This window comes from Conger conger, chromosome 8 (genome assembly GCF_963514075.1).
Source record: "Conger conger chromosome 8, fConCon1.1, whole genome shotgun sequence".
NCBI lineage: Eukaryota > Metazoa > Chordata > Actinopteri > Anguilliformes > Congridae > Conger > Conger conger.
Genome location: NC_083767.1, coordinates 60248514 through 60260543, shown reverse-complemented (window position 1 = coordinate 60260543; position 12030 = coordinate 60248514). Strand labels below are relative to the sequence as shown.

General features: G+C 47.3%; 1 protein-coding gene across 1 annotated transcript; it reads left to right on the top strand.

Annotated features, from left to right (window-relative positions):
* Window positions 1–427: 427 nt before the first annotated feature.
* Window positions 428–3592, top strand: LOC133134523 (zinc-binding protein A33-like). The gene is made up of 4 exons (XM_061250725.1): window positions 428–676; window positions 872–894; window positions 980–1098; window positions 3036–3592. The coding sequence occupies exons 1-4, from the start codon at window positions 428–430 to the stop codon at window positions 3590–3592; spliced, it is 948 nt and encodes a 315-aa protein (XP_061106709.1).
* Window positions 3593–12030: the final 8438 nt, after the last annotated feature.

Below are 12030 nucleotides of genomic sequence, written 5' to 3'. Positions count from 1 at the left end.
TAATTGTACTGAAAATGCATAATGCATAATGCTATGACGCCATAGAAGCATATTTCACTCATCTTTTCTCGAGTGGTTGCAGGTATAGTATATTCCATACTAAATTTCCCATGTTCTTACACTTACAAAATTACACTGACCGTCACTAGTGTAGCAGGGGTAATACTGTGCTATTTGTGAGGATAAGTCTGAACTGGTTCATATCACTCCAGGAAGAACTCAAGCCTGCACTTAATCTTGTCAAAGAAAAACTGAAGAAGTTTACTGAGGTTGAACAAGGATGTAAGAAGACAGCAGAACACATCAGGGTGAGTAACACAACTAGTAAATATGTAGTATTTTTGATGAATGTTGTGTGTGACATGGATAACAACACACCAACTGCCTACATGAATAACCAAGCGTAGTTACACTATTCAGGTTTTAAATGGTGTTTGAATCGCAGAGTCAAGCCCAGCACACAGAGAGGCAGATAAAGGCAGAGTTTGAGAAGCTCCACCAGTTCCTGCGTGAGGAAGAGGAGGCCAGACTAGCTGCACTGAAAGAGGAAGAGGAGCAGAAGAGTCGGATAATGGAGGAGAAGCTAGAACACATCAGTGGAGACATCTCCACCCTTACAGACAAAATCACAGCTCTAGATACGGCCATGGAGACCGAAGACACCTCCTTTTTAAAGGTAGGAGCTTCATTTACTGACCGAGTTTATACCGATGAACCTCAGTAAAGTAACGTCATGTGTGCTGACTGTTATCATCCTCTTCACTTTCATTAACATGGCTCCTGCTGTTTCTCACCTATTGTTTCTCATAATGGAATGGACTGAATACATTTATACACTCACAATGATGCTCTTATTGTGTGTTTTTTTCAGAGCTACAACAACATCAAGGAAAGGTATGTGGACTCTCAGCTCATTTCATCTTGTGTGTTTAAGTCTCTTCAATTCCCGATGCTGACTGACTCCTGCCTGTCGTTACAGAGCCCAGTGCACACTGCAGGACCCAGAGCTGCTCTCAGGGGCGCTGATAGACGTGGCCAAACACCTGGGCAACCTGACGTTCAGAGTCTGGGAGAAGATGCTGGGGATGGTGCAGTACAGTGAGTATCTGGGCCAGATGCTGAAATCAGGTTTTCTTTTACAAACATTTAATGAACACATGAAAGAGGAGGAACAGGCTGCATGTTGACATGGTGCTGAAGATAAACAGCACAGAGTCATCCAGTCTCAGAGCAGGGAGATCCTGAGGGCTGCACTGCACTGCTCGCAGTTTAATATCAAAACTCACGCAGACACAGAATTAACACACAATGTAAAACCTCATCAATAATATGCTTTATTAGCTGTGAGAATTGATTGTATTGAATTTGCAATGATGTGTTCATTGATTCATGACTTTTCATAATGCAAATAGGTTTTATATTTAAAATATGAATCACTATAACTACAGTATATTATTATCCATAACTAGTATATGTCATTTCCTGTGTATGGGACCTAATCTGAATACAGTATGTGAAATGGTCCTGCCACACGCCATGGGCGGACACAAGAGATGGACACAGGGAGATCGTTATGATCGGAGCCATTCGCAGACTCCAAGATGTAATAAATAACACGCTTCAATCAAAGTGCCACAGAAATAGTTCAGTGCACGGCAATCAGGGCAATACAGGCAAGGCAGTTTGAGTCCAAAGGGTCAGAGTCCAAACAACCAGAGCAGTGTGGAGAAGGCAGGGTGGGGTGTGGGGTGTGGGGGGTGTGGACAGGTAACCAGAGCAGTGTGGAGAAGGCAGGGTGGAATGTGGGGGTGTGGACAGGTAACCAGAGCAGTGTGGAGAAGGCAGGGTGGGGTGTGGGGTGTGGGGGGGTGTGGACAGGTAACCAGAGCAGTGTGGAGAAGGCAGGGTGGGGGGTGGGGTGTGGACAGGTAACCAGAGGAGTGTGGAGAAGGCAGGGTGGGGTGTGGGGTGTGGGGGGAGTGGACAGGTAACCAGAGCAGTGTGGAGAAGGCAGGGTGGGGGGTGGGGTGTGGACAGGTAACCAGAGCAGTGTGGAGAAGGCAGGGTGGGGTGTGGGGTGTGGGGGGAGTGGACAGGTAACCAGAGCAGTGTGGAGAAGGCAGGGTGGGGAGGGGGGTGGGGGGGTGTGGACAGGTAACCAGAGGAGTGTGGAGAAGGCAGGGTGGGGTGTGGGGGGGTGTGGACAGGTAACCAGAGCAGTGTGGAGAGGGCAGGGTGGGGTGTGGGGTGTGGGGTGTGGACAGGTAACCAGAGGAGTGTGGAGAGGGCAGGGTGGGGTGTGGGGTGTGGGGGGAGTGGACAGGTAACCAGAGCAGTGTGGAGAAGGCAGGGTGGGGAGGGGGGTGGGGGGGTGTGGACAGGTAATCGGGAGAAAGGGAAAACATGGAATGGAACATTGACATAAAACACATAGAAAAGGATAATCAGGGAAATGAACTACAACGGAGTCATGGAACATGACAGGAAAACATGAAACTAAACATTTAACAACACAAATACAAGCTATGATAAAAGCTATGATACAATAACACGAGACGTGAGGCAGCACTGGCATTTTAATAAATAAAAAATAAAAAATTTGGAATAAAAAAATACATTTAAAAAATAAAAAATAATAATAAGCTTCATTTGTATTGCATACATCAAATGTAGCTCAAAGGGCTTTGCATTCAGCCAGTTACAAGTAATTATAAAAACAACACATTGTAGATAAAATATAATAATAATAAATACTGTGATTGTGGAAATACATTCACTCAACAAACAAATAACAAGACAAGACAAACACTAACACGACTGCCTTAAAGGAGCGACGGTCTTAAAAGAAAGCTCCCTCAGTCTCTTTTGGTGGTGTAGTTGGCCAGGGCCCCGGCCGGGATATTTCATGCTGCCAGTTGCACCTCCCCTGACAGCAGCGGTAGGAGGCGCAACGCCCACTCCTCCACCAGGTGTGTGTGTTCTCTCCTGTACCTCTTCTTCCCACCGTTTAAATATCTCTCTTCTTCATATTTCAGCTCCTGTGATGATGGACCCCAACACTGCACATGCCTATCTCTCTCTCTCTGATGATCTGACCACTGTGAGACACACAGGTACAGCGCAGAACTGTCCTGACAACCCAGAGAGATTTAACCGCTGTGTAAATGTGCTGGGATCTGAGGGGTTCACCTCAGGGAAACACAGCTGGGAGGTGAAGGTTGGGAATAAACGTCAGTGGGATGTAGGAGTGGTGAAAGAGTCCATCAACAGGAAGGGAAGCCTAAAATACAGCCCAGGGAAAGGATACTGGCTCATAGTGCTGAGGAATGGTGATGAGTACAGTGCAGCAGGAGTTACTGACCTCACACTGAAGAGGAAACCCCAGAGCATCAGGGTGCAGCTGGACTATGACAGGGGGGAGGTGTCCTTCTTCAACTCCAGTGACATGTCACTCATTTACACTTTTAAACACACATTTACTGAGAGAGTGTTCCCATTCTTCTCTCCCTGGCCGAGAGATGGTGGTAGGAACGATGAGCCCCTGAAAATCTGCCCAGTGAAAGTCTCAGTAACAGTGACGTCATCCCAGTGAAGGTGTTTGTGTAAAAATAAAATTAGAAATGCTGTCAGGGATTTAGGATGTGTCTGATCTGCCTCAGCATGCCTGGCTGTTGACTTGAGCTTTGGGGGGTTGATGGTGTACCAGTACCCAATGGAAGATAAACAGACAGAGGTACACTCTCAGTGTCTAGACAGGGACACACATCTAGCACAAAGGGGGGTGTCTGTCACAAGGGAGTAATGACTATGTGGTTATTTGCTTTTACCTGGTGCGTTTTGTGCTGTAAAGGAGACTATTGTTTCTTGTTAATGTAATTTCTTATTCATCCAAACTTTGGAAACTGCAAATGGTACTTTTCAGAGGACCAAATGCTTTCACACTTATAGGGTACTATAGGTGAAATCCATTTCAATAATTTGGATTAATTAATTTTCTTTTCATCACCAATTATTTTGTTGAGTTACTCAACTGTACATGCATTTTTGGTCATGTGCATGCAGGCTGTATCTTTTGGGTTCTGTTTTGAAGCATTAGAACTTTATTTTATGAAGTGTTTATACATAAAACAGATGTGCTCTTGTGGGTAAATCAAATGCTTTTATACCTGATGGATGTCATTCCTGTTGAACTGGATTCATGAGAGCGTGTACAAGCTTTAATTAGAGTCTGGGCTCTTTTCAGATTGTACTTTGCAGATGCAGTGAAGAATAAATTCACCCCGTCAGTACCATGCTGTACATCTGAGCCTTCAGTAGCCTTACCTGCACACCTGCCATTGGTCTCAAACTCTTTTCATATCTGCATGATATGTTTTTATTGAACGTGTTAATGAACACATACTGCACACCCAAAGTTTCATACCTATTATCCATTCCAAACTTATTTCATGCTCTACCTGAATACTTTTAAGAGCATATTCATATCCATTTTTAGTGCTATACATACAGTATGGAGGGCTGGATACAGTAGAGATTGAGATCCATAAAAATGCTGGATGCTGGATATCACAATATTGTATTTCACTATACAGTGGGGGTATATTTTTAGTTCTTCTACATTAGTGTGAGTGCTACCATAAAGGTATAGGGGAAAGCTGGAGAACATTCACCCTACTACACCACTTTGTCCCAGGCCAAGCAGCCACTGAATGCTACAGTATGAAATGCTCCAAAGGGAATACATCAGAGCACTTTTATTCTGAAGCATAACCATCACCCTGCACATATATTGATAGATTACATTTCTTACATTATTGGATATGACGAGGATGTTCCCATGTGCAAATCCAGGTGCAGTCAATGTCAGGCGTGCTTCAGACATGTGACCATCTGCAGAATCTGTCCCAGTGGGGGTGCAGAGATGTCTCAGTCTCAGTGTTTTCACAGATTGAAAGTTGAGGTAACTTCGCCCGCACATCCAGCAGAGGGTGCTGTTGTGACGTGTTGAACAGGAAATGGGCACCTTTAGCGTATTCATTGAGGAGCGTGTCTATACCAGAATGCCACTCTGAATGGCGTGCCTGGCTCAAATGACAGAAACACGGTTATTCCAAAGTCCTCCCAGGGTATCAGCCCAACCACGGTGCCTCCGGCTTTCTGAATCTCGTACAGTATTTCTGCAGCGCTTGACACCAGAGCACCAGACATTTCACATCGTACAGAGAGTGTCCGTCTGAAGAGTGGAATAATCCTTTGATATACATTCTCCAGACAATAAAATGACAACAGTATAACAGCAGCTACAGGTAATGCCTTTCTGTGTAACTGAGAAATAAACTATTACTGCAGCCTTAAATGATGCATTGCTCGTAGAGGGTAACCCTGATTCTTATTTGTTGTAATTCTTCTTATTTGGGGTGGCAAGGCTCAGGCGGTAAGAGCAGTTGTCGGGCAGTCGGAGGGTTGCCGGTTTGATCCCCTGCCCGGGCTGTGTCAAAGTGTCCCTAAGCAAGACACCTGACCCCCAAATGCTCCTGACGAGCTGGTCGGTTGTCAATTGTACAACGCTTTGGATAAAGGCGCTATATAAATGGCAACCATTTAAATGCTTTCCCTGGGTTTTCAAATTTTTTTTTTTACAGAAGACATTCCAGGCTCAAATTAGTTGCAAGTGTTGAATTGTATCTGAATCGTAAAGAACTGCTCTTTTTTAGAATCAGGCTGGCTGCCCTTTAAACATTAGAACTGTTTGTGGCCCTGTCAAAAATCAAAAAGGCTACTGAACACCTTCAAAACACTGACAAGTATGCACACCATCCAGCCCCAGCAGGCCTGGCCCTTCTCCGAGTGTACCAGGGATAGCAGCAACACGCTAACACGGCTGCAGAGATTGTTTGTGGGCCCTCTATGATTTGTGGCAGCCGCTACTGTATATAGGGACATGCAAGGTCGCTGGTTCGATTCCCAGTGTAGCCAAAGTAAGATCCGCACAGCCGTTGGGCCCTTGAGCAAGGCCCTTAACCCTGCATTGCTCCAGGGGAGGATTGTCTCCTGCTTAGTCTAATCAACTGTACGTCACTCTGGATAAGAGCGTCTGCCAAATGCCAATAATGTTATGTAATGTAATATAGAGTCGCTAGTACATATAAATTAAATTAATTGTTTGTGAAGCCATTAATTTGGAGGCCAGGACCTCCATGCAAGGAATCCCCTCAAACACACATTAGGTGCGTGACAGACTGATGACCTTTGATTATGACGCCCCCCGGGACTCAGGAACAGGTCATCCGGACGCTGTATGTCCCTGGCCGCTGTCGACAGAACAGGTGACACCCTTCCCCACGCGACAGGTGAGAACATACCTGTCACCTTTCACCTTGGGGTTAGTGATGGAGCAGCCAGTCTGGAACAGCATGAGTGTCAGCGAGCCGTGTCAAGCCTTATCAACACTAAGTCATGCCCATTTCCATAACGCGGAGGTGCAAACACTCATGGAGAAGTATGCCAAGAAAACTGAGGCTTTTATAGTTAAAGGGTATCACTGCTGAAAATTATACTTCCAATTTCATGCTTCTAACCATACCTTTCATTAAATATTCTTTTCTGAGAATATTGTTTCACAGCAAAGAAAATCAATGGTCTTCAACAATGTTATTGCATGACTGAGGTGTCCTCCTACCTAACATCTCTTTGTTGGTTGATGCCAGCCCTCCCAGAATGTGGGAGATTCAAATGGCTTCTATTCTAACATCCTCTATCTTTTTTTGGGCCACAGTTTTGTAAGTTTCTCTGGCCTGATCCCCTTACTTATGAATGCAAGCCCCACCTTAATGAAACATGCGCCATGGTATTGATCAAATGGAATCCTGACCTGCTTTGTAGACATCAAAATAAAAGCCTCATATTCAGAATCACAAAGCCAGGAGAGATAAATGATTGTGCATACTGGGGGGTCAAACGCTGGTGTTTAGAGTTTACTATATTGCATGTGTCAGCTTCATTCAATTCAGTACACATACTGCAAAGCCCCATTGATGGTTGATTAGTAATGCCTTTAGCCCACAAGTCTGAAGCAGTATCGCAAAGTAGGAACACTCAGTTAGCTGGATAGCTTACATTACATTTACATTTTAGTCATTTGGCAGACGCTTTTAATCCAAAGCGACTTACAAGTGCATAGGTTCTACCACAAGTCAAAGCATCACATCCAGAACTAGGAAAATACACCTGGACTGCTGTTCTAAACATATAGTCGTCATCATAAGTGCAATTTTTTTTTTTTTTTTTTTTGGTGGGGGGTTAGACAGGGATAGGGGTATCAGAAGGGGGGGGCGGGGTAAATCAGGAGGGAGGACTAAGGTAGAGTTTGAAGAGGTGTGTTTTGAGTCTGCGTCGAAATAGGGGGAGGGATTCTGCTGTCCTGACAGTGGTAGGCAAGTCATTCCACCACTGAGGAACCAGAACGGAAAACAGGCGTGAACGTGCAGCTCGACCGCCAGGTGCCCGTAGAGAGGGAACCGTAAGGCGACCAGAGCTGGCAGACCGGAGTGGTCTAGCTGGGGAGTAGGGAGTGATCAGGGAGTGTATGTAATGTGGGGCAGTCCCCTTAGCAGCCTGAAATGCCAACACTAGGGCCTTGAATCGGATGCGTGCGGCAATAGGAAGCCAGTGGAGGCCAATGAGAAGCGGGGTGACATGAGCCGACCTGGGCTGACTGGTGATCAAGCGGGCTGCAGCATTCTGGACCAGCTGGAGGGGCTTTATGGCGCACGCTGGGAGACCGGCTAGGAGGGAGTTGCAGTAATCCAGGCGGGAAATGACGAGCGCCTGGACTAGGAGCTGGGTGGCTTTCTCAGTCAGGAGATGACGGATGCGGCGTATATTATACAGAAAGAACCTGCAGGTTCTGGCAGTGGAGGATACTTGTGGAGCCAGGGAGAGGCAGTTATCAAGAGTCACCCCAAGATTCTTTGCCGTACGGGAGGAGGAAACTACAAAGTCCTCCACAGTCAGTGAGAGGTCGATTGACGGAGAGGACTTAGCAGGGATGTAGAGAAGCTCAGTTTTGGCAAGGTTGAGCTTCAGGTGATGGGAAGTCATCCACGCAGAGATATCAGCCAAGCAGGCAGAGATCTGTGTGGTGATTTGGGTGTCGGGGGGGAAGGAAATGAAGAGTTGGGTGTCATCAGCGTAGGAGTGATAAGAGAAGCCGTGGGAAGAGATAACAGAACCAAGGGACATGGTGTATAGCGAGAAGAGGAGAGGCCCAAGAACCGAGCCCTGCGGGACTCCAGTTCGTAGGGGTTGAGGGTCGGAGAGTGCGCCCCTCCAAGTCACCTGGTAGGAGCGACCAGAGAGGTAGGAGGAAAACCAAGCGAGTGCAGAACCTGTGACACCCATCCCAGACAGCGATGAGAGCAGAATCTCATGGTTGACTGTATCGAAGGCGGCCGACAGGTCGAGGAAGATGAGGACAGAGGAGAGGGATTTTGCTTTAGCAGAGTGGAGTGCCTCAGTGACCGCGAACAGGGCGGTTTCAGTGGAGTGGCCACTCTTGAAGCCAGACTGGTTGGGGTCATGGAGATTGTTGCGGAGAAGATAAGTGGACAGTTGGGAGCAGACCGCCCGTTCCAGGGTTTTAGCGAGAAAGGGAAGAAGAGAGACAGGCCGGTAGTTGTTCAGGGCAGAGGGATCAAGAGTAGGTTTTTTGAGGAGGGGAGTGACTCTGGCCCTCTTCAGTGAAGAGGGCATGGTGCCGGAAGAGAGGGAGGTGTTGATTAGAGAGGAGAGAAAAGGGAGAATGTCCTCAGATATAGATTGTAGGAGGGGAGAGGGGATGGGGTCAAGAGGACAGGTGGTCGGGCGGTGGGAAGTAAGGAGTTTCAGTGTGTCGGCGTCAGAGAGGGGAGAAAAGGAGGTTAGGGAGTTGGGGAGGGTAGGAGGGTCAGCAGGGGTGGAGGGTTGGGAGAAGGAATTGCGAATAGCATCGACCTTCTTTTCAAAGAAGGAGACAAAGTCATCAGGTGTGAGTGATGAGGGGGGTGGGGGGGGAGGGGGGGCCAGAAGAGAGGAGAAAGTTGAAAACAGTTTGCGGGGATTAGAGGCGGCCGCGTTAATTTTCGAGTGAAAGAAGGAAGATTTAGCTAGAGAGACAGAGGAATGGAAAGATGATAAGAGGGCATGGAAGGAAGCTATATCACTGGGGAGACAGGACCTTTTCCATTTTCTCTCCGCCGCCCGCAGTTTGGTTCGGACAGCTCGTAGAGCATCAGAAAGCCAAGGACTGGGGGGGGGAGGCCCGAGCTAGTTTGGTGGTGAGGGGACACAGAGAGTCAAAGGAAGATGAGAGGGAGGACATGAGAGTTGTAGCCGCATCATCGGTAGACAGTCGAGAGAAAGACTCCGCAGATGGTAGGGAGGAGAGGATTGTAGATGAGAGGGTGGAGGAAGACAGGTGGCGTAGGTTCCGTCGACAGGTGACAGTGGACGGTGGGAGAGATGGATGGGTGTTAGAGGAGAGTGGAAGAGAGAAAGAGATGAAGGAGTGGTCAGATATATGGAGTGGTGTTACAGAGAGGTTGGTTGTTGTGCAGCTCCTTGTGAAGATGAGGTCAAGAAGGTTGCCTGCTTTGTGGGTGGGAGGGGAAAGAGTGAGGGTAAGGTCAAAAGAAGAGAGGAGGGAGAGAAAGGTAGACTGGGTGGACTCTGAGTTGAGGTTGAAGTCACCCAGGAGGATCAGGGGGGTGTCATTGACAGGTGAGGAGCTGAGGAGGATGTCCATCTCATCCAAAAAGTTCCCCAGAGGACCCGGGGGGCGATAAACAACAATAACAAACAGTTTGCACGGCAGAGTAACAGAAACCGCATGAAATTCAAAAGAGGAGAAGGAGAGGGATGAGGAGAAGACACTAGATCTCCATGAGGATGAGATTAGGAGACCTGTGCCACCTCCTCTGCCAGAGGATCTGGGTGTGTGGGAAAAAGTGAAGGCAGAGGAAAGGGCAGCCGGGGTGGCCGTGTTCTCTGGTGAGAGCCACGTTTCAGTTAAAGCAAGAAAGTCAAGGTTGAGGTGGGAGGCATAGGCAGATATGAAGTCTGCTTTCTGGACGGCGGACTGGCAGTTCCAGAGGCCACCAGCCACACAGAGATCAATACCAGGGGATCTGGGAGGAAAGATGAGGTTAGAGATATTCTGCCCATGTTGGCGGGAGGCGAACCTCCTACCTGACTGGGACCTGGGGAGAGGAGAGAGGACAGGGATGGGAAGGAAACACATGGAGGGAACTAGGGAGGACAAGAGGAATACTACACAGTGGAATGAGGGCATGCAGCAAAAACAAAATCAATCATCAGGCTCTCGGACAGCCTTGATGGACACCCGTAGATAGACACCCTCGACTTTGTAAGCCTGCGACTTCGTACGCCGAGGCAAGTAGCCGAGGCTGCCGCACACAGCTGCCGCTGGTGCGCTACACAACTGCTTAAATAACACTGACGCCGAATACAGAAAATGCAACCAACCCACTGCAGAACAATAATGCAAACTGAAGTGAGTTCAGGTGTGCCAGTACTAATAGCCTGAGCAGGGTGCAAAGTATTGGCTCCTCCTACAACAAAAGCTGTGGCCTGCCAGCCAGTAAAACAATAGCCTAACTTAATAGCCTAGCTTACCTGAGAGAAACAAACACCTAACCCAGTTTCACTGAATCTAAATAAACACCACTTGTAATAGCTAACAAACAAACAAGTACACAACAGAACACTAAAATGACAACTAAACTGAATTTAGAATCAGCAAGCAAACAAATAATACTTAACTAATCCAGGAGAAAATGCAACCAACCCACTGCAGAACAATAATGCACACTGTGCCTAGATCAGCTCTTTTGACTTCAGTCCATGTTTCAGATTTGAGAGGCGGTTCCAGGCTGTACTGAGTGCAGCCATCCAGCTGACTGAGTAACTCATCCTGCTTGGTGAAACAGGCCCCAGGGGTCACTTGTGGAAACATCTGAGAAGGTCAGCGCGCACCACGTTTGTCTCACGGTCCCCTGCTGATGAAAAGACTCCCAGTCTCCCAGTCCTCTTCCCTATCCCTGCAAGGTGAGTGGGGAACGGGTGATACCTGCAGGAATACCCATCATACCTTTGGGAAAACCAAACGGAAACAGGGGGTAGAGAGGTCCTTCTTCAGCCTCGGAAAAAGGGCCGTGGAATCAGAGACGACTTTAGACTTTAGAAGGAGAAACGTTGGTGTGTTCTGGTCTATTACTATATGGGAAATCTACAGTAGCCAGTAAGTTGCATTAAAACCCAGCATAAACATAAGGAAAATCTTTTCTCCCCAATGGAAACTGACTGTTCATATTCATTCATTCATCAAGTTTATCCAAGTCCCTGTGATTTTAGAAAAATAACACTAAAATATCTTTCAGAAAGATATTTCCACTATCTGGGAAAACGTTGTTTCAATACAGAGATGTTTCAAAAGGTGCAACATATATTATTTTGTTCATTTCATGAAATTAAATCTACACCATAACTTAATTCCGATGTGAGCCTTCTTGTACACTTTGCATAGTGGAAACTGAATTGATGAATGTCGACTCTCCCTCGTGCAGTGGGTAGCACTGCCGCCTCACAGCAAGGAGGTCCTGGGTTCGAATCCCCGTCGGCCGGGGCCTCTCTGTGTGGAGTTTGCATGTTCTCCCCGTGTCTGCGTGGGTTTCCTCCGGGTACTCCGGTTTCCTCCCAAAGTCCAAAGACATGCACGTTAGGCTGATTGGAGAGTCTAAATTGCCCGTAGGTATGAGTGTGTGAGTGAATGGTGTGTGTGCCCTGCGATAGACTGGTGACTTGTCCTGGGTGTATTCCTGCCTTTCGCCCAATGTATGCTGGGATAGGCTCCAGCCCCCCTGCGACCCTGATCAGGATAAGCAGGTTCAGATAATGGATGGATGGATGGACTCTCCCTCATAAAAAAATAAAATAAAAACTGCTTTTGCTTGTAAATGCATATCTTTTGGGGAA

Coding starts and splice junctions, on each gene's coding strand:
- LOC133134523 (XM_061250725.1), top strand. CDS start 428: ATGGTGTTTGAATCGCAGAGTCAAGCCCAGCACACAGAGAGGCAGATA. Junction 895..979: donor TACAACAACATCAAGGAAAG/GTATGTGGACTC, acceptor CTGTCGTTACAG/AGCCCAGTGCACACTGCAGG. Junction 1,099..3,035: donor GCTGGGGATGGTGCAGTACA/GTGAGTATCTGG, acceptor TTCATATTTCAG/CTCCTGTGATGATGGACCCC.